General features: G+C 46.5%; 1 protein-coding gene across 1 annotated transcript in view; it reads right to left on the bottom strand.

Moving 5' to 3' along the window:
- The window catches only part of RINT1 (RAD50 interactor 1), a 1254187-nt gene that overhangs the window by 313474 nt on the left and 916682 nt on the right, over positions 1-24031 (bottom strand). Inside the window, exon 10 of the mRNA XM_069629127.1 lies at positions 16459-16658. Coding sequence (XP_069485228.1) covers positions 16459-16658 — 200 coding nt within the window. The remainder of the gene's footprint in view (positions 1-16458; positions 16659-24031) is intronic.

The following is a 24031-nucleotide window of genomic DNA, read 5'->3' as shown; positions in this document are numbered from 1 at the left end:
GTTTGTGAAAAATCACTATATTCTTATGAACATTAGTTCATGCATTATTCTTTCCTATATTTGATCGCAACTAATTAGCTATGCATTGCTCCGTAGCAAACATGTTTTCCAGACATGACCCACATGGACGGTTTTGCGTGAAAGCAATTCTGAGATGCTGACCGACTGTTCCCTACTAAGATTGATGAGTTAGCTGAAACATTCTTGTAATACCAGACATAAGTTCCAAAGGGACATGCTGACATAAGATGAGGAACAGTTAAAGACTTTGTTCTTTTTAAACACACCTTGAAGGAAATGAATCACCAGACAAATAAGTACTGCTGACACGCAGAAACAGTAGACAGGAACTCGGACCAAGAGGGGGAGGGGGTTGAAGTCTGGAGATAGTTGATTGCCGAGCTGGCCACGTCTACATTAGATAACGAGGAATCGGAAACACAGTCCCGCACAAGAGGGTGCAGACATGAAAGTGGTTGGTGAAGAGTAAACAAGGGATTGTAGAATTGTGTAGTGCAAGGTAGGCCGGGGTAGAGGGGGGTAAACGGACAAGATTTGTACTGTGATATAATGTACCGCATAATGTAATGTCTGTAAGTTATTGTGGTGTAAAACAAAATAAAAATTGTTAAAAAAAAAGTACTGCTGACAAGCAATGTTTGTATCCATAAGCTTTAAAAGAATGCTTTGCTAAATGGTCACACTCAGTCTACGGACAAGGTATACATATAGGAAAACCTATATTGCAAGGGAGAGATCTTGTGAAGCCTTGGCTATCACTCTCTCCTCACTCGAGTAAATGAACAAACTTCTGTGGTGTGTGAACTTTATTGTGTCTTGGATTCTCATATTATGTTTCCTTAGTGCATTCCAGATGGGTAGAACCTAAGGCTAAACTTGCATGTTTACACCCCCCCAGGGGCACTATTGGATAGTGCCTCACCACCCTGACCTAATGGGGAGTGGCTTCCCCATCTAAAGCAGTGATGATACTTCAGGATTCGTCACACTATCCAGACCCACAAGCCACTGAAAACATGTCTCAGGACAAATCCAAAAGGAAGGTGCCTGATCTGAGGCTAAGGAAGCCAAGGTTCAGTGAGGCCAAGCTGCAGGTCCACAATGACAAGGTGGTGGCCCATGTCAAGGAGTGGTATATCTCCCGGCATCGAAAAATGCCTGACCAGTGGAAGGCAGCCATCTAGTCAGCCATATGCGACGGCTGTGGGCACAGTCCCACGGGATGGTGAGGACTGCAGGAAGCGTCGGAACGACCTGAAGGCCAGGGTCTGCAGCCTCCTGTCCAAACACTGGCAGGATTCATCGGCAACAGGAGGTGGCACCGTGGGTCCCTTGTCCTGACCGCTTAGGAGAAGGCCAGCTCCATTCCTCTACATGTATTGAGGGATTTGGGTGTGCTGAGGTCGGAGCCAGCAGCCAAAGAGAATCTGGCAAGTCTGAATGTACCGCTTTCCCCCGACAACGGCACTGGCTAAATGACCATCAAAAGCATGTATCCATCAGCATAGTTGGCCCAAATGGTCTAGTGACGGTGCCACTACATGGCAATGCAACCAAAGGCAATGCCACCTCATGTGTATGCATGTAGAGCCGGGTTCAAGCATGGGTGATCCGGCGGTCGCACGGGGCACTACATCAGCCCCCGACATGCCAGCTCTGAGGAGTCCAACAAGGGCTCCCCATTGCGGCCGTGTTGAAGGCTTCCTATTACATTAGAAAGCACCCATCTCCTGTGCTGGAGCAGGGAGTCAATCCTTTTAACAGAGCACCGCTGCCATACCAGCATGGGGCAACCCTTGGAAGGCTACTCCATGCTGGTATAGCAGCTGCGCTCAGTTGAAACTATTAACTTTCCATTGCAAAACAGCACCACATCTAAACCAGAAAGGGTCTGCATGGTTGCCTAATGCTGGTGTGGCACAGCAACCACAAATACTGGTTTCCCCGGGCACTGCCAGAGCTAAGGGCGGCCCTATATGCTAGGGTAGGTGGGCAACAGTGCATGTACCTATGCACAAAGGAAAAACAAAAAAGGTGATGGCTGGAAGGTTTAGAATTAATCTTAGCCTCTGTCATTGCTCTGGGCAACCCTCCAGACCATCGTTCTTTGCCTGCCAAGTCATTACAAAAGGGGAAAGAAATATGCAAATCAGGCTTGGTCCCACCCCCAAAGGGGCGGTCCAGCCCGAATTGCTTGGTCACATCCCTTCTGCACGAGACCACAAGCATCCCCAGACATGTTTCGGCCTTGTTGGTCCTCATCAGGAGGAGAAGCTTGGGTCTCTAGGCCCAGCAGGCACGAGACCCATGTCTGGGCTTACTTGTCCCACCCGAGGTGACTAAAGCAAAACAAAAGAGGTATTAATGAGCATGTGAGCAGAGGCAACTATGTGCAGCACCCATGTGTGCTGAGAAAGACCAAGTGCCAAAGTGGACCCCCAGCATAACCTCATGTACAGGCCACACTGGCAGTATAAGAGTACAAAAGAGTGGGGGAAATGTCCCAGAAGCAGTAGGGATAGGGACTAAAAATGATACTATAACAGGAAAGTCCATACTGCTGTGAATACAATTCTCAGTAGGTTCAATTTGGATTGTTTCTCTAGGCGTACCACTACGGTATCACACATTTGTTTAAAAAAAAGGTTCTCTGAAAGCAATCAGGGCAGCCTCAAGTTTGTGAAAAGATTCTTTAGGTATTTATTTCACAAGGAAAAAAGGTACGCATGAATAGTTTATAAACAGTAAAAGACATAATATAAAAAACAAATAAATGTGATTACATATAAATTCAAAATTAGTGAAGAGCGAACTGCAATAGAAAATCAAATATCAATTTCTTAGAACAAAAGAAAAAATACTGGAGGAAACTAGACACATAGACTGTCAATAGTGGAAAGTGGCCTAATTATAAGCCCACATACATGATTTTGTGGCTTAGTGAAGGGCCACTGTGTAGTTTATTTTCATAAAAGAATGGCAGAGTCTGAGTTTGTTCTGTTTCCTGTATTTCATTGACAGGTCTGCCACACTGGCAGTATAAGAGGCAAAGGCCACATGCCAATGGGGTGTACACCCTGCACAGATGCTACCCTCACCTTGTATTGGCCATATGCATTGGCCTGCAATCGTCCATACCCATCAGACCCCATGTACATGATGTCTCACCACCATGTAGCATGTGTAACTAGTAAGCCGACGTACAAGTATGCATGATGAGTAACAGCATGTCTTTGTCCACCCTACAGATTCACAGGCGACTCAGGAGCAGGAGGATGTAGGTCCATCTACTTCCCATGGCCGGACCTCCAGGCTGACGCAAACAGTCACCACTGCTGCACCGACCCAGCAGTGGGAAGGGGAGGAATACGGGCAGGAGTGTGATACCAGTAGTGCTACACATGCCAGTGCTGGTGGCAGCAATGCCAACACAGCTGCAGGTACTGGACACCGGCAACTGCGACCCAGCAGCAGGCCACTTTGGTAGCGACAGGGGAGCACACATTGAGACGCAGCTGCACCCACCCAACTGGCTCATGACACCCCCTCAACGCCCCCATCACCTGATCGGGGCGGCCAGCCACATGGTCAGCGCGGTCTGGAGTCTGAGCGTGACACCGGGCGGTAGTGTGGGTGGCAGGTCATACGGCTCACCCTGCTTCACAGCCCTTCCCATAGCTGGCAGCCCATAGTGCAGGTGTCACGGGATGCCATGTGGAGGAGGCTGGACACCATCAGCGACAGGTGCGGTTAGAAACTTTGGCGGACAAACAAGTCCAACACCTGCTAACCACAAGAGTTTCCAAAAACACTGCACCACAAACAGTCTATAATTTGAAATTGCAATCTTGCATTTAATTGAACAGAGGAAGGTCAGCCTGACACGTGTTTAGGGGTCTCAACGTAACTCATAAGCTTGAGGGAAAATACCCAAACCAAAGAGGTAATTACTCTTATGCTTCGCATGTGCGGATAATTCTGGGAAGACTAAAAATTCAGACTGCAGTGTCCTCAAGGGCCAACTTGAGCCTCGGAAGAAGAGCTGGATAGCTCGAAACATGTGTCAGGCTGACCTTCCTCTGTTCAATTAAATGCAAGATTGCAATTTCAAATTATACAGTATACCCACTTTTCCAGTTAACCTGCAGCCTTATAGTCCCCCCTAAAGTTGTGTGTGCAAGCGCTGGGTACCTCTTAGGCTTTTCTGCCGCTAGTTCTTCCTAAAGTCCAACACTTGCACCCATCAGGGAATGTGTCCAGGGCGCCTCTCGGAGTATAGCAAAGGACACTGACCTGGAATGACAACAGTCGGCTGTCACATCGGTCGCCCTGACTGTTGTGTGATGGAGGGTGAGGAGATGACCGACAGAATCTCGGCCTTTGCAGAGGCATGCAGACTAGCATGCTACTGACACTGCAACGCATCCGGGGTCCTGAGTCGGACCTGTCCACCTCTGTCACCCTTACAGAGGGATCTCTGCCCAGCACCCAAAGGCACCACACCACATGTCATCTGGCGCCAAAGGTGCGGGCGGAGACTTGTAAGGATAAGTGGCTTAACATAGCACTGTGTATATAGGCACAAGGGAGGTGGGTGGGGAGGGTGTGTTGGGGATGGTGTTGTGGGGAGGACACAGGTGGGTGGGGAGGGTGTGTTGGGGATGGTGTTATGGGGAGGGTGTGTTAGGGATGGTGTTGGATTACGCACAGGTATCGTCAGCCATGGTAGCTGCGAGTAGCCAGATTCACCAGCAAGGTCATAGGTGTCAGTCACGGAGCATTGTGGATATGTCGCCCTTTACAACGGCATGTTTATAGACACTGTTTGCATGCATTTCATGAGTATTTTAGCATGACATGATTTCCCATCACAGTACCTGCATGTGGAATCATCCTCTATGGGGGTTGCATTGACTTTGTTGTGTGACACCATGCACACAGCTCACAGCCAGTAATTATCACTTTCACGGCGTGTGATTGTCATTGCAGAATACCATGGTGCCTGTGCATTGCTCTCATGCATGTGCCCTGATGGGTGATTAGTTGTACCTTTGCACGTTTGCGTTTTCTGCATCTATTTCTTGATGACTACATATAACATGGTTGCCCGAGTATTTGGCATTCCGTCTGCCAGTACTGCATTCTATTGGTGCAGTGTTGAAGTGTGTTGTATGTATAGGGATGTCTAATGTTGCATTGTGGTTCCTGTAGTCCTGTGTGTGTGTTTTGGTAGCCAGTTAGGGCAGCATGCATAGGCAACTTAATACAGAATTGTCATTCCTGTCTGAGTTCCGTAGATAGTCCTACCCCCCCCACCTTCACCAGGGCCTTGACAGGGCATTCATGTTTCAGTTGTGGCAATGCCCCCTCCCCCTCACATGGCATTTTAATAGTACTGTGAGATTCGTTTTTGTGATGGTACTTGTGCTCACCCAATGTCCACGTCCATTTCCCTCTATGCCTCTTAACGTATCCAGGAAGTGTGCTGTTCCACAGGACTATGACATTGTGGGTGGAACCAGGGAAGCGGGTATAGCAGTGTGTTATGAGGAGGCCAGGATCGCAGGTGACCTGGACATTGAGGAAGTGATACTGCTTCCTGTTGCGGTATACCTCTTCAGATGCTTGGGGGGGCACCAAGACCACGTGGGTGTAGTCCAGAGCAGCAATCACATTGGGCATGTGGGCTACTGCAGAAGAAAAAGACTTTATGGCATTCTTCTGTGCTGGGGTGGTGGACAGGGAGATGTGCTGGGAGACATGGCACAGGAGTGCTTCCAGCACCTGAACAAGCACTTTGGAAAATGTGGGCTGGGACATGCCATGCAGCATGCCCACGGTGTGCTGGAAGGTACCAGTTGCAAAGAAATGCAGGGCAGGCATAAGCTTCAGCACAGAGAGTGAGGCTGTACTGCTGATGTCGATCCTGCTTTCAAGAGCATCCTGGATCAAGGTGAGCAGCTCAGCTATGGCCTCCCCGTTCAGCTGGTACCAGGTGAATTGCTTGTTGTCAATCAAGGTCCAGGGTTTGGGCCTGACTCCAGGTATGGCGCTCACCTTACACGGCGTCTCCTCCTCCTCTCGGCACTGCTCTTCCAGTCTCTGCAGCTCAATGCCGAGCAGGAGCAGTTCAATGTCCAAATCCACAACAGCTACTGGAAACATGGTGTTGGAAAGTGTGTTTAGAGAAGCTGTGTGCTTTATGTACTCCTCCTGAGTGGATTGGGGTGCACCTGTGACTTATTTCCATAACCTGCATGCATTTACCTCCACCTAAGAGGTGGAGGTAATTGCACTGCGTTTTTGGAAGAATTATTGCCCATTTTATGTGGTATTTCAACTTAGAATATGGTGGCAATACCATTTTGTATCTCAGCGGTAATTCTGGTGGCGGAATTGGCGCGGAAGTAATTCTCCCATATGTTGGCGGCAATTTCACTGTGGCTAAACCCGCCGGCGGAGTTACCGCTGACGCAGGATTCAGTGACATGGTAAAACTGGCAGTAATTCCGTTCCCTTACTGCATTTTATGCTGGCGCTAAGGGCAATGCCAACATAAATGTTGTAACACTGGGTTGGGAAGCATTTCTAAATCCAGCACAGACACCTTCTTCAGTATTGGATCTTTCATAGACTCACATGCTCTCTGAATGTGCCCCCTGTTGTCAGGCCGGAGATGCTCGATAACATTAAAATCAGTTTACATTTAAATTTTAAAACTGCTGTGACTTTGGTGCTGCCTTAGAGTTGTTTAGAGCCACATTGCCCCACCGCCAATAGACAGGTCTGCAGAAAGGGAGCCGACGTGAGCAGGCAAAGCATCTGAGTGAGACCGGGGCTGTGAGAGAAGCATCAGGAGCAGGCACGAAGTCCCAGAGAACTGCTGAGGAGGCCATACTAGACGCCATATGAAAGAGAGAGAGCAACCTCGGGGCGGCCGAAAGCCTCGCTGGAGCGCCATAAGCTCCGACCGGTGAGTCAACCTAGGAAGGGGGACACCGGGGCGGCAGGCGAGCCAGTCAGACCTGTGAAAACTGTAATGAATGCTGATTCCAATGAAAAGCAAACACTTTGGAATACTGATCTGAATGAAAGCAAGCACTATTGATTATTGATCCGAAATGAAGCAAGTAATGTTGAACACTGATTTGAATGAAAGTAGTTTTATGGACTCACACGCTATAAATTAACTGTGTAACCTGAGAGAAAAAGCATTGGCAAGAGCCATAGAAGCATATGAAACTGCACCAAGTGAAGAGTAGTAAAATAAGCAATGGCAAGGATGTGAAAGGAAAATAAACCGAGCATCACTGTAAAGCTGAAACAGTGGTAATTTGCATACAAAGTAAAAGAGGCAAATAAGCTGTGCCGGTTGCGTGACCTGTAATGGGTGGACCGTGTGGTCTGACAACTGCACCTAGCCCGAGTACACCTACATATGGAAAAGCCACTTTGAATTCCTCCAAGGAAGCGTGTGGTTGAAGCTAAAGGAACTGTTGTGTGAACTGAAACTAAAGAAATAGAAGTTGTGAAATTGTTGAAAGGTAACCAAACCAGAAGAGCTGGGATGTATCGCCAGAAAATTAGTTTTGAAGAAGTTGAAAAGACTTTAAAGCATGGGGAAGGGAACCACTGTGCATTGTGAACTATTTTGAACCGTGGAGCAGAAAATCTTTGATAAACCAAGAGCTGAAAAAAGCTCTCAACTGTTACTTGAAAACATATTATTTTGATGCTAACATCCCTGCACACTGTATACAAATAGATGCAAGGGCAAGCATAGGTTTTGGACACAGACAGACTTTTACTTTGGACTTCCTGGCACTGACTATCCTTAGTTTCACTAAGATAGGGAAATCCCACCTTAGCATAGAGAAAATAGGGCCTTCTATCAACCCTTATTTTCTTGAATGACAGTTTATAGCCCAAACTTTAATTCAGTTGTCTGTGTCTAGTTCATGATGCCATCACAGGGGGCATTTGTATAGCCAGTAAAGACATGTTTACTAACTATGGCATGGCATTCTATACTGGCGCTAAGGGCCAAGCCAAGATGAGTGTTCTTACATATGGTGAGGGGGGCATTTGTGTAGCCAGCTGAGACATGCTTTCTTACTATGGCATGGCATTTTCCACTGGTATTAAGGGTAACGCCAACATGATGAGCACTCCTATGCAAACAGTGTGGGGGAGAATTTGAGCTGACCTTCTGTGGCTTGGCTTTTTCCTGGCGTTAAAGACAAGGACAACATCACTGATGCTCTTATGTGAAGATAATGCCATATATTGGTAGAGTCAGAAAGAGCAGGGTTTCCTACAGTATCATTCCATGCATTATGGGCAAAGAAAACATTATTATGTTCTTATTGTTATTTTGCATTTATATAGCGCCTTATATACCATTGGTATGGTCTGAAGGTGCTGGTAGGTTGAACGCCCTTGGGAACCGAAGTTCAGATCAGTAGAGAGGGTATAGAGAGTCAAAGGTGCGTTTGAGCACCGGGTATGTGTGCAGCTCGTGCGGGATCCATGTGATAGCTGCTTCTTAGCGGTAGGTGTGGTGGTCGAGAGATCAGGAGTATGTGTTCGTTCTGGCAGGATTTATCCAGACCAGATGTGGCTGCGTTAGGCCTGAGGAGAACGCCTGGCTGGGGGGTGTGTAACCAGCAGTGTTTACTTAGAGTGATGTGGAGTGAGCGGCAGATGTTGGTATGAGAACAGTTATACCGAATGGTGTCATAGTATCTCTGTGTTCTAGTTGAGTGGTGATGTAAAGGAGAGAGTAAGCATGGTGGTGAGATATGATGGGATATATGCACTTTCAAATGTCTACGCACTCACTCCCCTCTAGGCACTCTTCCCCTCTACGCACTCACCCCCTCTACCCACACATCCCCTCTACCCACACACTCCTTCTAGCGTCTCGCCCACTCTACGCACTCGCCCCCTCTGCGCACTCATCCCCTCTGCGCACTCATCCCCTCTGCGCACTCATCCCCTCTGCGCAACTCATGTGCTCCCCGCACTCATCTTTAAGCAATCGCGTTTTCATGCAATCAGCAGCAATATCAAGTTCTATATATTCATCTCTTCACTCCTCTGTTCTATACGTTCATCCGTTCTATACACTTATCCACTCCTCCGCTATATGCACTCATCTGCTCTATCCACTTATCAACTCATCCGCTCTATCTACTCCTCCGCTCTATCCACTCTATCCATTCATCCGCTCTATCTACTCATCCGCTCGATTTACTCATCCTCTCTATCCGCTCTATCCACTCGTCCATACACTTATCCACTCCTCCGCTCTATCCACTCATCAACTCATCCGCTCTATCGATTCATCCGCTCTATCCACTCATCTACTCATCCGCGCTATCTACTCGTCCGCTCTATCCACTCGTCCGCTCTATCCACTCGTCCGCTCTATCCACTCGTCCGCTCTATCCACTCGTCCGCTCTATCCACTCGTCCGCTCTACCCACTCGTCCGCTCTACCCACTCGTCCACTCATCTACTCATCCACTCTATGCACACATCCGTTCTATCCAATCTATCCAGTCGTCCGCTCTGTCTGCTCATCCGCTCTATCTACTCGTCCGCTCTATCCACTCGTCCACTCATCCATACACTTATCCACTCCTCTGCTCTATCCACTCATCCGCTCTACTTGTCTGCTCTATCTACTCATCCACACTATCTACTCATCCTTTCTGTCACTTTATCCACTCATACGCTCTATCCACTCATCCTCTCTGTACACTTTATCCACTCATCCGTTCTATCCCCTCATCCGCTCTATCCACTCATCCGTTCTATACACTCATCCACTCATCCGTTCTATCCACTCACCCACTCATGCACTCATCTGTTCTATCCTTTCATCCACTCACCCATTCATCCACTCATCTGTTCTATCCACTCTATCTACTCATCAACTCATCCGCTCTATCCATTCATCCACTCATCCATACTATCCACTCATCCGCTCTATCACTCATCCGCTCTGTCACTCATCCGCTCTGTCACTCATCCGCTCTATCCACTCATCCTTTCTGAACTTTATGAGAGTATACCGGCATACATTGGTGAAGCCAGCATGGACATGTATGGACACAATCAGCAAGAAAATATTCTCTCTCTTCTGGAGGAAAATTAGGCCTGTTTTGGTTGGGTACTATTTTGCCAACCACCACCTTTCCGTGGTCTCTGAACCAATCTGTTCCCTTGCTCTCCTCTTTGTGGAGCCTGTTGCGGTTCAATGTACTGATTGTATCCCCGGTCTGATATTTGGGAATCACCAATTCTGGAGTAGCGAGAACCATAAGATCCTCCTCTGTTGCTTCAAAAGGAAGCTGGATGGCAAGGAATTATAGCTTCCATGCTTCTGGCTGTTTCTGTGACTGATTTTACCCATGTTATGGCCATGCCCACATTCTTACAGAAGAGCTGCTCCACATTGAATGGCACTCCTAACCCTTTGCCTGAATGTCACTTAGGAAAACTGAACATTTCAACAAGGATTGCTTCTGCATCACTTGGCCATTACACAGATTGTGAAAACCTGTGCCCGTCACATCCAATGCAGCTTTTATACTATTTTTGGAACCCAAGCTTCCTACCCTCAGAATATCTTCTGCATACTTTTGTTTTTCTTGTGGTAGAAAAGTAACAATTACTCCCATTGTTCACAGTTGCAACACGAGTGTATGACCTTAGGTATTTGCTGCCCTAATATTGAGCAAAGCTGTAGATGGCGCTTTGCAGCCCATACTGGATAATTAACGCACATCTGTCTGACCGCATCAATGTTACAATCAACGGTTTGGCCAACTGTCTCTTTGCAGAGGACACCATTGAGTAAATCCTTTAAGCACATGCACAACAGGGGTCGAGAAAGCATCTTTTTCTTGGTCCATTTCAGGGGCAAAGAGATAGCCCCCCCTCTACATCTCGTGCCCTCTGAAGACCAAAGGCCACTGAAACACTTTCCATGAGGGCTATGTTTTAGCAAAGTTTTTATTTGTGCTGCTTTCCTTCCCTAAACATCTATGGGACACCCCCACCTTTTTGCTGTTGTTTTGAACCGGACATGACATCTGGAGTTAAGTAAAGTCTTTTTGCTTTACTTACCTTGCTAAGCTCATCTGTTTTGATCAGTCCCTATGGCTATCAGTGCAAGCGGACTCTGTCCTCCATTGTGTATTTCCTTGATTATTTTAAGCTGGGCATATAACCTTACAGTGAGGTGCGGTAGGGATGCTTTGTGTTCCTTTAACTTTGTCTTTTGCAACTTTATATTTACTTGAATGATGTATCCAAGGCTGGCTGCACAGATAGTGGTCTACTGTGTATTTTATTTTCTCACCTGCATTTTTGTATTTGACTGCATAATGCCTTTTAGATTACCATACACTCTAAAGGTGCCGTGCCACAAGACTTTGCCCTGCCCTTTTGCCATCTTGTCATTTGACCTTCTTCCTGCCCTCTCAGGGCTGGATTTGCCATAAAGGGTAAGCCATTTCCAGGGCAAAGCCGTGGCTTTCCAAGGCAAAGCAGCGGTATGTATTTGTGGCCAGATATGGGGGCTGGGACTGTCGGGTCCCAGTCCACATCCTGACAAAGTGCGTCTGTTGCTGGGAAGAAGTTGTTGGCTGGTGTGAGACATGCATTGTATCAAGAGAGACACAGACTCAAAAGTAACAGTTTGAAAACCTTTATTGTCAACTTTTGTAGGGTTTGTGTAAGGTCTACCTGACTCTAACTCTAAGGGGTTTGTTCCCTCAACTGATGCTTCTAAGGGCCGTTGATGTCTATAAATCCAAAACCAAAATGTGTCTGTGTCCAAACTTATGCTTGCACTCACTCTTAGACCAAATGTGAGAGGGGGTTTTCTTAAAGGAAAAATGGTGGCTCAAAAAAAAAAAGAAATATATACCACAGCTGGTTTCGGGTAGCCTTCTGCCAGTTTAAAAAAAATAGTTCAACTCAAAAGCGTTGCCCCCCGAACCTTCCACGTAGGGCTTTTGCAGCAAATCAATAAAGTTCACAAGGTCTCTGGGTCCCTTGGGGTTCCCTTCCCTAAGCTTCAATTCTTCCAGTTCCAAATAAAAAGACACAGTTCCTGTTAGGCATATCAGGGTTCCTTTCCACATGCCTACGCCTTTACTGTAAAGTTCACAATGTCTCTGTGGGCCTCTCAGGGTCCCCTTCCCAGAGCTTCGGCCCCTTTGGTCTTTAAACAAAAAATTCTCCTTGTCAGGATGCACCTTTCAATGAATAGTTCTTTCATGGGGTTACTATCAGAGACTTTCGAGAATGCCAGGCTCTTTGTTCCTCGGAGGCGTGACCACTCTGACATCTAGCCCCTCTCCTTATTCTCTACACCTTTCTTCTTGCACCTTTTCCCTTCTATGCTTCTTTCACTCTGTTCTTTTCCACTTCACTGTGCTGCTTGCACACCTTCTATTCTGTTGTGCACATTTGCACCCTCTTTTCACCTTGCTGTGCCTCTTGCACACTTCTCTTTACTGTTTCATGCACTCCTGCATCTTCATTTTCTATGCCCATGCTTTTTGCTCGCTATTTTGGTTTTGGGTCACTGGCACCCCTTTTCCCATTTTCGGGTCACTCGTACCCTCTCTTTGCTTTCCGTTCTTTTTCTTTCTGTTTCTTTCTGTCTTTTCCATGTCGGGTCGCTCGCAGCCATGCTTTGCTTTCAGTTCACTTTATTTCTATGTCTTTGGTTTCCACGCTGCTACCGCACTTCATCCTGCTCTTTCTGTCTTTTCGGTGTATGTGCTACTAGCACATATTCTCTCGCTTTGCTTTCTCTCGATTTCAACCATCGGGCCGCTTGTCTGCTTCCACTCCAGCCACCCGCACGCTACTGAGTTTCTCTCTCCCTCTAATTCGTGAAACTCACAAAAGTATCGCAGCGCTGGCAAGCAGTTCACAAGGGTCATTGATTGAGGTCAGGGTCTTACCACCTGCCCCTCAGGCACCCTGGGAACAGCACACGCCCTAGGGGAACGAGCACTGGTCTGGGCACCGCCAACAAACTGCAATTCTTCCCACTCCAGCTCTTTGGAGACACGGCTCCCTCGCCATGCTGCAGCCCCTCTGACACACCGGGCCAGCGTCTCGGCGTCCCGCACTCCACTGAATCTTCTGGGCTCCTTTCTCTACAGACTTCTGTTCGTTGGCCTCCAAGATCCATCGAGCAACCCCAGCTCGCTCATTGCTTCTAGGAGAACCACATCTTTTATAGTGTAGTCGAGAGTCAAGTGGAGTCAGGTGTGCACAGTTGTAGTAAAGTGGCTGACCTTGCCTGACTATTAGTGGGACAGCCTAATGGTGTTATTTAGTAGGCCTTCTCTTTGCATCTCCATGCTGTTGCTATGGGTAATGCTTATTGTTCTCGATCACCTCTTCCTCGTTCCAGTACTTATTGGAAAAAGAGAGGGGGAGATGGGGTGAGACTGGAAATATCCCGTAAAGGCTGAGGGAGAGTGGGTTGGAGGACAATTGGGAAGGGGGAATACCATGTATCGGGCTTATGCATTCTCCTCCCAATGCAACGTGACCCTCCACTCAGGTAAACCTCCCCAGCTTGTCCACTCCCAGGGTCGGGAATCAAAAGCGATGGCCCTTCCCTGGCTACCTGAAGGCAAGATCCTGGGGGAGTAGGTAGAATACCTTCATGTTTCTCACGCTGGAGACGGCCCATGATTGGACAATCCCTGCAAGTTTGAATGGTGCAGATTCCTACCATTGGTGGGCTTGGGGGCGACTCCACTCAAATCCAGGATAAAAGGAGGACTCCTGCAGCCATTCTTCAGATCGTCATTGGAGCCAGGACCCCTTCGAAGAGGAGCATTTTGCTGAAGATGGGAAGCTTGTCATTGCAGCCATCCAGCATTGTCTTCGTCAACTGTCCCGGCAAAACTCTGCTCCTTTGCTGAACTGCTGAAGGGCTTCATCTGTGCTTCGACCCTGAACCAGTGGGAACAACCAGTCTCGACCCCCGCTCGAGGATCCTACCTTTGGAATCCTTTGAGGATGTCAAGATATGTGAAGAGTGACAGTAAGTGGAATCAGGGTTTTTAATGGAGTTAACAGTTACTTCAGAGTGAGGGTTGACAAAAAAGGCCAAGGGGAATGAGCTACAAATAATAAGGAATAACTTCTTAAAATAGTGTCAAGAATTAGACAACAAAAATGTGAGTCTTTTGCTCTTTCCACCCCTTCGAATGATGATTTCAATAAACATAAAAGTCTCTCTCTCTCTCTCTCTATCTCTCTCTCTCTCTCTCTCTCTCTCTCCCTCTGTCTCTCTCTCCCTCTGTCTCTCTCTCTCTCTGTCTCTCCCTCTTTCTCTCTCTCCCTCTTTCTCTCCCTCCCTCCCTCTCTCCCTCCCCTCTATTGCTTTTGGGTTTGGTTGCTTCCGTTCCCAGACACTCCAACCTTCTCCAGGCTTCTCTAGTAGAACCCAGCTGTCTATTCCACCTCCTGCACACCACTGGTCCCCTGGCGAGTATCATGTCTGCTTCTTCCGGTCTGCACCCAATAGTACCTTCCTTCAGCATTTTTTATACAACTGGAAGTGGTGGGTGTGTTTGTAAGCCAGCCTGGGATAAGTCTTTATCTTGGGCGACTCATCTCATGTCCTCCAATTGGCCCCTTCCCAACTCTTTCCCTAACTGGTTCATATTAAATTATTTGTATCCTCCTTGTATTGGGTAGGAGGTTAACCGACTATTATGTGTCTCTGCTGTGTTCTGTGACTGCCTGTGTTCGCTGGGGGAGAAGGCATGGAATACCCACCTGACCTTGTGGTCCACGTGCAGTCAGGAATTTGACTTCTCCTTCCATACCGGGGTAAACAGGTTCATCTGAGCTGTCCTAATAAGGAAGATGGGCTGCTGAAACTTGTAGTTCCTATGCAATGTTAAAGGTGCTGTAGTCCTCAAAGAAGAAAGTATATGATTGCATCTTTGAGGGAGTGAAAATCTCAGGTAATTCTACTCCGTTCACCATCTTTGATGCAAATTAGGTACCGTCCGGATCATTCAAGTCCCCTGTAGCTAGACCCCATCATAGCAGAGGATGGTGAGTGCCTCTAACTAACCACAACACATCAACACAACAACAAAGCTATCTTGCATTTTCCCTCAATCTGCAATAAACTGAGCCATCCCGTCTCTATCAGACCCACCACCCAGTGTTTGCAGACAATGCAAATGGCAGGGGTGTGCAGCATAATTCCCAGTAAAATAAAATAAGATAACATAACTAAACCATCACAAAGTCAGGAACATGCAGAAACCTCTTCAATTTAAGAAACAATTTCCAGACAAATTCTCACTCTAACCAATGCATCCTATGGACAATCTGGACTCCTTAAGCACTTAAACTTTATTTAAACAATATTAAATATGATATTTCAAGATGGGCATATGTTGCTTGCTCATTACTGTGAAAACCCTGAATATGTGCTCTTTGGTATCCCTTATCTTCTCACTTACCCACACTCACTGTCTCGATCATCTTACTATCCTACCTCCTACTGCACCTTACTATCCTACCTCCTACTGCCTATCATTGCACTCTGAAGTATACAGGTTGGAGCATTACAAAACCTCCAAAACAACTAGCTCCTTGTCCCCAGAGGTAGTTCTTGCTTGTTGTGTAAAGTCAGAAATTGAGGTGCTGCTTTTAGCTTCTGCTAATTAAACCTTGATTGCAATTGCTGCAGGTAAATTTGATAGATTAGAATGTATGGGTTCATAGCTATATGGATGATGCCTCAAGAACGCTAAAAACATGGGGAGAAAAAGTTCTCTGACAGACCTTTTCTCTGAATTTATTGATGCTATTATAAGGCTTGTTCTTTAATCCTTTCATCCATGGGCAATATTTAATGATGACAAAGCGCTAAAATCTAGCCAGCTCTGCTAAGATGCAAAGGAGTAGGAGGAAGAATATTTTGCACCTCATACTGGCCAGTGCTCCCCTAATCTAGCAAAAAACAATGTTATACTGTAATATCACAGAAATTCTTTTAAGATGCACAAAATTGATATTGATATTTTATTTGTATCGCGCTCATACACAAGTGTTTCAGAGCGCGACGAGGCAAGGGAGGGGAACAAGAGAACAAAAACAACAATCTTACTAGGCCCACTGACATTGAGAACGCGCAAGTGCTGGGGAGGGGGAAGTGAAGGAGGGGAAGAAGTTGAAAGTGCTGATCAGACGAAAACAGCATATTGGCCTACTACTTTACTGAAAATGTATCATACTGAATACAAATGACTCAATAGAAAAGTTATGTTTCTAATAATTTAAGATAGTTCCAAACTTCTGTCACACAATAAAAGCAACACACACATCATTAGCTGTAAAATAAATAAGGTTAACTACTATACTTACAACATTGTCAGCCCAATCTGCTAACACAGCCGCAATGTAGTTGACCGCATTAAGAATTGCACAGTAGCGAAAGCCTAATGGAGCTCTGGTTTCTTCTTTCATAACTTGAGTCAATCTTATCCTGAAATCATCCACCAGGTCTTTTTGTAATTCCAAGAACTGCAACTGTCTCGAGGCTGTGGGAAGATTCTTATATCTATCTGAAAATAAGGTAGAAGTATATCAAACTAAACAACCAGTATGATAAAACTATGTTTACCCAAAAACTGTGCGATAGGATTTAATCAAATTGAAATGCTTCCCTTCAGTGATAGATGAATGAGTGCTTTATACGAAGTTAACTTGTTCCTTGGGAGCCCCTGCCTACAAGCAAAACGTAGGAGGCATAATACACAACCCTAGATCAATGCACTCAAATTGGGAACCTGAAGGAAGTCCGATTTTCAATGACTACCTCTAGTCAGGCTAGTACCAAGGGTATGGACTCTGATGCTTGTGGGGCCATAGGCGTGGCGATCTAAGATCTAGAGACTCACAGATGGAGGATGCACGGTATTGAAATATTAAGAGCCCTAAGACAAATGGCAAAGGATTGCAGCGGGAGATATATACCCAATAAGATGGTCATTAGGGAACATTTTGCGCCAAGAAATCACGTTAGGGTATGTCAGAGGGAACTCTGAAATTTTCAATGAGTTATGAAAACTCTGGGCTACAATGCCACCTTTTCACTTAGCTCTGTATTTGATCAGCATAAAAATGTGGAGAACAGTGAAGGAGGCCATGTCAAACCAATTTTTCAGTACCAGCACCTGAAGCTCGAGGTCAGTTAATAAGCTCACAGATATGAATGGCATTATGAACTGCAAAAAAGCAGGTAAGGTGACATATGATAAGGAAAGGGGAAGTGTGCAGTGGATAGGAAAAAGGCTAGTAATGGTTTCTAAGGTGGCATCTTAAGGGGCGTATGAATAAAACAGAGCACTGTCAGCTGCTCTCTGAAAATATCCATGCAGTGTGAATGCAGATGTCCCAGGCCGAACAAGCTTCAGACATCTGGCCTAAGTAGTAAGAGAAGTAGTAAGAGCACAGGGAGGCTTCACAAAGTCACAGATATACCACATCCTTCCAGTCCTCTTGAGCAAGAAAGACACTTGTGGAAGGAGAAAGCAGAAGCACAGCCCAGTCGGGTTCATGGAAGGAGTGGAGGCAGTTTACAGAAACAGCAATATCATGCCAGGCCCAGATAATGGATGTGGACTTGGGGAAAGCAATATGCTTCTTGTCCCGCCTTTGTAAAGTCAGGAACATGCATGTCAGCAGTGCAAGCTGTCCCTGAGGGATCAGAGACATGTGGATCCAATCTGCAAGAGCACATGGGGTTGGAGGGTAGATTTAACAACTGATGCTGAACATATGAGTATGCACTAGAGTGACTAGATTCATGTGTTCTCGTAACCGGGAGGCTGTCTGTGAAAGAGGTATTGGTGCTTTTTCCCTTTCTTCCCATGTTTCCCTGAGCATCTCTTGGTTCTCTACCATACAATAATTCAAAGGGAGAGAATCCAGTAGATGCTTGAGGGATCTTTCTCACCGCAAACAGGGCCCGGGGGGAGGGGCCGCTAGAGAACCCAGTCAAGATGGCTGCAGGCCTGTGAGCTTCCGAGTAGCTCCAGCTATCCGGATAAAATCCTGACGTAATCACACCCGCCGCATTTATAATTGACATCTGGGGCGGAGCATAAGTGTGCGGGGGCACCCACAGAAAATCTGGATGGTGGAGAACGAAGCACTGGCTCTGACTGTGCGCATTGGAAACGTAAATCTGGCCTACTGAGTCTGGCGTGAGGAGCAAGAGACTTGCCACCGATGTGAGGGACAGAGGAGGCCATCCCGTATCACACGAGAGGCAGTCCTGGAACATATGGGGTGCAAGGGGCTGCCTACAGTGGTGCACAGATCTTTAGAGGGGTAATCCTGCCAGAATGCATGTCCCAATCAAGAGCCCAGATCAGGGACGCAAACCTGCACACACTTTTTCTCTCCTACACTAAGGCCTCCTGGTAAATGTAGTATCGAGCACAGTCCTTACATCAAAGTTCAACAGATAATTCTCACCAAGATTTTCCTCTGCCGGGATCAAACCTAAAAGTTCAAAAGCATCTCTCCCATTTAGGTTTCCCTCTGCCGGGATCAAACCTAACAGTTCAAATCTTGTATCTCAGTTTCTTTCTCTTCCTGCCGCTTCGACGGCATCAGACATTTCACAGAGACTTTCGATTGGGCAATCTTCTTTCACCGGACCACTGTGTTACTTTGTATCTTTAATTTACAGTTCTTTACAATGCTTTGTTTTCTCTTGCGTCTTACCGGCTCACGTGCAACCTTCATTCGCCGGATACTGTTGCCATCAAGTTTCATTTAACACAGACCAGACTTTCATTGCTTTCCTCAACTCACCAGCTGCGTGAATTAATTTTCGTCTTTCGCGGCTTTGATCCTGAAGTCAAGGCTGATACCACAACTGCTGCTGCACCTCCCCAACTCTGGCGTTCACCCGCGAGGGTGGCTGGTATCCTTGAAACACAAAAGAGGTTTGTCTCTTCTCTCTAGCTGGGCTTCCTTGCGCAACTTTCAAGGCCCTTCGGAGGTAACAATCTCTCGCTGGAATGTCCAAGGTTTCTCCGTACCTCGGTTCTGTCCCTCAGCCGGTCACTCTGCTTCCCCACTTGTCCACCCCCAGGGTATGGATCCAAAGGCGATGGCCATACCTTGGCCACCTGAGTAAGGGATCCCCAGGGTTTAGGCAGTGAAACACTCTCTGGTTTATAACACTACTGATTGCTCAGATAACTCAGTTACAGACGAAGGCACCACAAGAGGATAAAGAGTTGTGGAAGAAGAGAGGGTGTACACAGTCCCCTACAGATTTGTTATGACGGCAAGAAAGCACAGGCAAAGTTGTTATGACGCACAGACTATTGCTGATTGCTTTCGACTAGTTGCACCATCCAGCACAGTTGTCAAAACAACACATTTCTACGGACATACAGGAGGCCTGGATTGTTCCCAATCTCCAGGAGATTCTTTCTACTATGGTGATAAATTGCATAACTGGCCAGACATACAACACATGCCAAACTCTAAGAACTATATGAGGCACTTTGCCCTGCCCTACTGGGCCATTCAGAGAACTCCACATTGACTACGCAGGCATGGGAGGGCAGTGTAATAGGTCCAGGTATTTAATAGTTGTGGTATGTCCCTTTTCACGGTGGGTCGAGGCTGGTCCTTGTGCACATCCCGATGCTAAAAGTGCTGCCAAATTTGTAGTGAGGGAGGTGTACCCTTGTTGGGGTGTTTGTGAGGTCTTGCGGTCAGATAATGGCACCCATTTCTTTAATGAGCTTTTTAAGGAAGCAACCGCATTATTGGGCATAAGCATTGGATGTGCACAATTTACCACCCCCAGGCCAATGGGCTTGTAGAATGGATAAACGGACTGTTAAACTCTCAAAGTTGCGCACAACGCTAAAGAATTGGGTGCATTGTTTGCCCTGGCATTGTTCAGTATCCGCACACAGCCCTGCAAGTATCACCATCTATCGCCTTATGAGGTGGTAACAGGACACCAAATGCACACGTACCTATTTCCCATCATAAAAGCTTCAGATGCTCACAGGGCTGCGTCCGTTCTAAGGGATGAGTTCAGTGATTATCTTTCTGCCTTAACAAAAGCCATAAATTGCATCTCTCAACAGATAGCACCACCACGGTCTGAAGACGCAATCAGCGCTGCATCTAGCTCAGTGACATCACCGCCACTACAGCTGTTCCTAGGGAATCACATTTTCATCAACAATTTTGTCCGCAGATGGAGTGAGCCTAGCTACAATGGTCCTTTCACAGTTGTCTATGCCACTCCTCTTGCAGTAAATGTTAAGGAGCTTCAGTATTGGATACACCTTTTGGATGTCTAGAAACCCCCCTCAGACTGCACCGCCTGTACAAGAAGTAGAGGTGTGAATACTGTGATAAAAACGTATATGTAAGAACAACCGACTTATGTGTGCATATATATATAGCCAGTGGTAAAACAGTAGTATTACAATACTGTTTATAACAGCACATTTTTACTGTATTATTCTTATTGGGTTTATGCTATTCGTATATATCATTATTATAGTAACACTGCTATACAGTTTTATTTCTCTATACCCTTTACCTTCATCTTCTACCATCTCCCTTCTATCTTTTTTCGCCCTCTTGTCTTGATGAAAATACAGATACTTGCGAATACGCCTAATGCGCACTCACAACATCCTCTTCGTGAGCGATATGTTGCAATTTCATTTTCTTCCTTGTATACTTGTGTGATGCATTGTGCAGTTGGATTGTTAAGCTTATCTATGTTTTCATGAGGGACATATTTGGGATACAGTTTTATATGGGGAGGGCATATAAAAGGGGGGAACAGGGAAATGTCAATATTTAGTCATCGCTAAATTCCAATATTTCATCATCACCGAATGCCAATATTTCTGCATCACTAAAGGTCAGTATGCCAGTATTAAATGGAACAGAGAAGAATGACACCACTGTTATTAATGTAAATACAGCTCAAACAGAGATGACAAACTTTACTAAACCTACCATGTCATTATTCTATATTTCGTGACATAATTGCAACAGTTTTAGAAGGCAAGCGAAAAGTAGTTAGTATGCATATAGAGGATTAGGGTTGGATGTGATAGAAGATGTGCACCACCCCGAATTGAGTTATAGCTGGTACACAGACATGAGCTTGGCAGGGAAAACGAGGGTTAACAGGAGCTGTTACATGTGTTCCTTGATACCACACGGGTCGGGGGTCCCAAGGTATTAACGCTGCAAGAGCTTCCACTCTTGGAGCCCAATGTTTGGTCCATCTCACATTATGCAGACTGCGAAATACCTTCCAGGAACCTAGCATACAACTTGCCCTGATAGATCCTGACGAACAACCATTTGCCCAGAATCCCAAAAGCCCACAGTGTTTATAGAAGCCATACATAAAGCTGGAAGGTGTCAAATGTGTGGCAAACATATGGCAGGAGACTACAATTAACTGCATGGATAGAGGCCTCATAGGATTCAGAGAAGAAGTAGTGCAAAGGGTGAATGCTGTATGCAGAGACTATTGGAATGAGCATGTGGCAAAACTCACGTGGATTGAGGCGATGGAAAAACCAACGAAAGTGCAGAAGCAAGAAGAATATGAACTGTGTTTTTAGAACAAAGGAAGCGTCTTTGTAGGGGCCAACAACAAATGCAACAAGACATTATACATCCCAGACCTCAAAAAAGGGACAGCTGCATTAATGGAAAATTATTGGGTCTGCAGCCAGCATGCGTTTCTGCACCTCCTGTCACTATGGAGGGGCACCTGCTCGCTGGCCTCATTGCATTCCACCCTCCTTGAGGTCCCTGAAGACTACTTGATAGTGGGACCAGACGGGTTGTCCACCCCAACAATAGCACTCGTGGCCGATGTCCCTAGCACAATTCTGCCGCAACGGCCCATATTACATATCCTGCCAGAGAAGGAAAAGAAAGAAAAAAATGCAGAAAAAGAGGATATCCAACTATTTGTCTCAAGACTCATCACAGGTGCTCAAAGAAATACCAGACCGGTATAGACTGTGTAGTAAAGAAGAGACTTTCTTCGCATCACTGTTACTGCCAGGAGTACAAGCAGCTGCCAATGCCAAGTGGCTTCAAATCGTGCACTGGGAGGTGATACAATTGGTGAATGACACTGAACAGGGACTCAATGCCATAAAGATGGAAATGCAAGCAATCCGGTTGATGACGTTGCAGAATCGCTATGTGTTGGTTTACAGCAATGGAAGGTGGGGTTTGCAAATAAATCAAGGATTCATGCCATACATTCGTACCTCCAAACTATGTTGACAACGGGTTACTTACACACATAATAGAGGCCCTGCACACCCTCGGCACCCACATGAGCTCTCTGTGTTTCAGATTATATCTAGTCTGAATCGTATACCGTTGCTTGCCACATACCAAAGATTTGATCACCTTGCCTGTCCCCAAAATGGTGGGCGCCACGGGGCGTCACAATGAGGCTGTGTCTCGTTGCTGAGCAACAGAGACGCAATATCAGCCAATCATCTCCGACGGCCCTGTTTGCCCCCATGTGCCTCGGTACGGCCAGGCCAATACAGGTTTCAATCTTACCCTGCAGCCCTCTCGTAACGCTTGCTGCATTGGATGCGTTTCACAAGGTATGCCTTCGATTTTGCATTCCTTCATTCATCTAATCTATACAAATTGTACGGCATCGATCGGGACTATTGTGGCGGTTACCTGCCCCCTGGCGCAACGCATCGTGCTAAACCTGCCTTCTCAATTTGTGTTGCCCTGATAATGCCCATTGTTGTGATTACTTGCCTAACGTGTACTGCTGCATTTTGAATTTGCCATCCCAAATTGTGGTGTTCTGTCTATGCCCATTGTTGCTAATACTTGCCGACCTGCATACCATATTGCACTGTATCTGCCCCAATGACCGGTACCTGCCCTCTCACATATTGCACTTGTCCACTCACATATTGTGCTGCGCTGAATCTGCCTTTCCTGTCTTTCACAAACCTAGCAGTACATGGTACTAATGTGATCCTGCCCAAACCTCTGTTATACAGCCCTGTAGGAATCTTTTTCTGTAGTGACTACACCCACTTTTGCAGGCACATGCCCACTAGTACGCTGTATCACATTGAACTTTCCGAACCACCGTGACATTTGCCGACCTATATACTGCACTGTACCGAACTTGCCTTTACTATTTATTTACACCCACTGGTAAATCTCGTCTAATCTACTTAACTCGCTACTATTAGGCTGCGCCTCATGGCTTCCTTCCGCAGAGTCATCCTCGCTATGGCCACCATCCTACCACTCTTCCACGCAGTTACCCCAACTAACTTCTTACCCCCACTTCAATCACCAACATTATACAAAGCCACCACCACCTCACCAGCCATTGTCAACATAGATCTACCTAACAACCCACTCAGTCCTTCAGAATGGATCGAGCGCTTTGCCACTCCACCCACACCACTGATACCTTGCACAGTGAGATTAAGACATCTGAGACTGGGCTCTCGCTTCATAACTCACAGGTCTTTCACCAAGCCTTCGGCGCAGCCTTCTGTATCTAAACTAACTATGGCCCTTCCCGCCACCTGCCTGACAGAAACCACAGGGACTGCTGAAATATCCAGCACACTACCTCCCCCTTCCCAGATCCCGACTGAGCCTTGCGCCACCTGCCCCTCTATCAAAGGAGCACTTATTAATGCCTGTTCACTGGTCGCACATGCCCTTGATATTTCCGACCTTATTCCAATCAAGGACCTAGACCTGCTCGCCATTACAGAAACTTGGTTACACCAGGCTGCACGCCCAGCACTGTCCATAGCCATACCTGAGGGTTACACCATTCTCAGATCGGACAGAGACTTAGGCAAAGGAGGCAGAGTAGCTTTCATAGCGAAAAACCACTTGGGTC

Source organism: Ambystoma mexicanum, chromosome 12 (genome assembly GCF_040938575.1).
Source record: "Ambystoma mexicanum isolate Mex_15411 chromosome 12, UKY_AmexF1_1, whole genome shotgun sequence".
Lineage (NCBI taxonomy): Eukaryota > Metazoa > Chordata > Amphibia > Caudata > Ambystomatidae > Ambystoma > Ambystoma mexicanum.
Note: the sequence above shows the minus strand (reverse complement) of the source record. Positions and strands in the feature narration are given on the sequence as shown.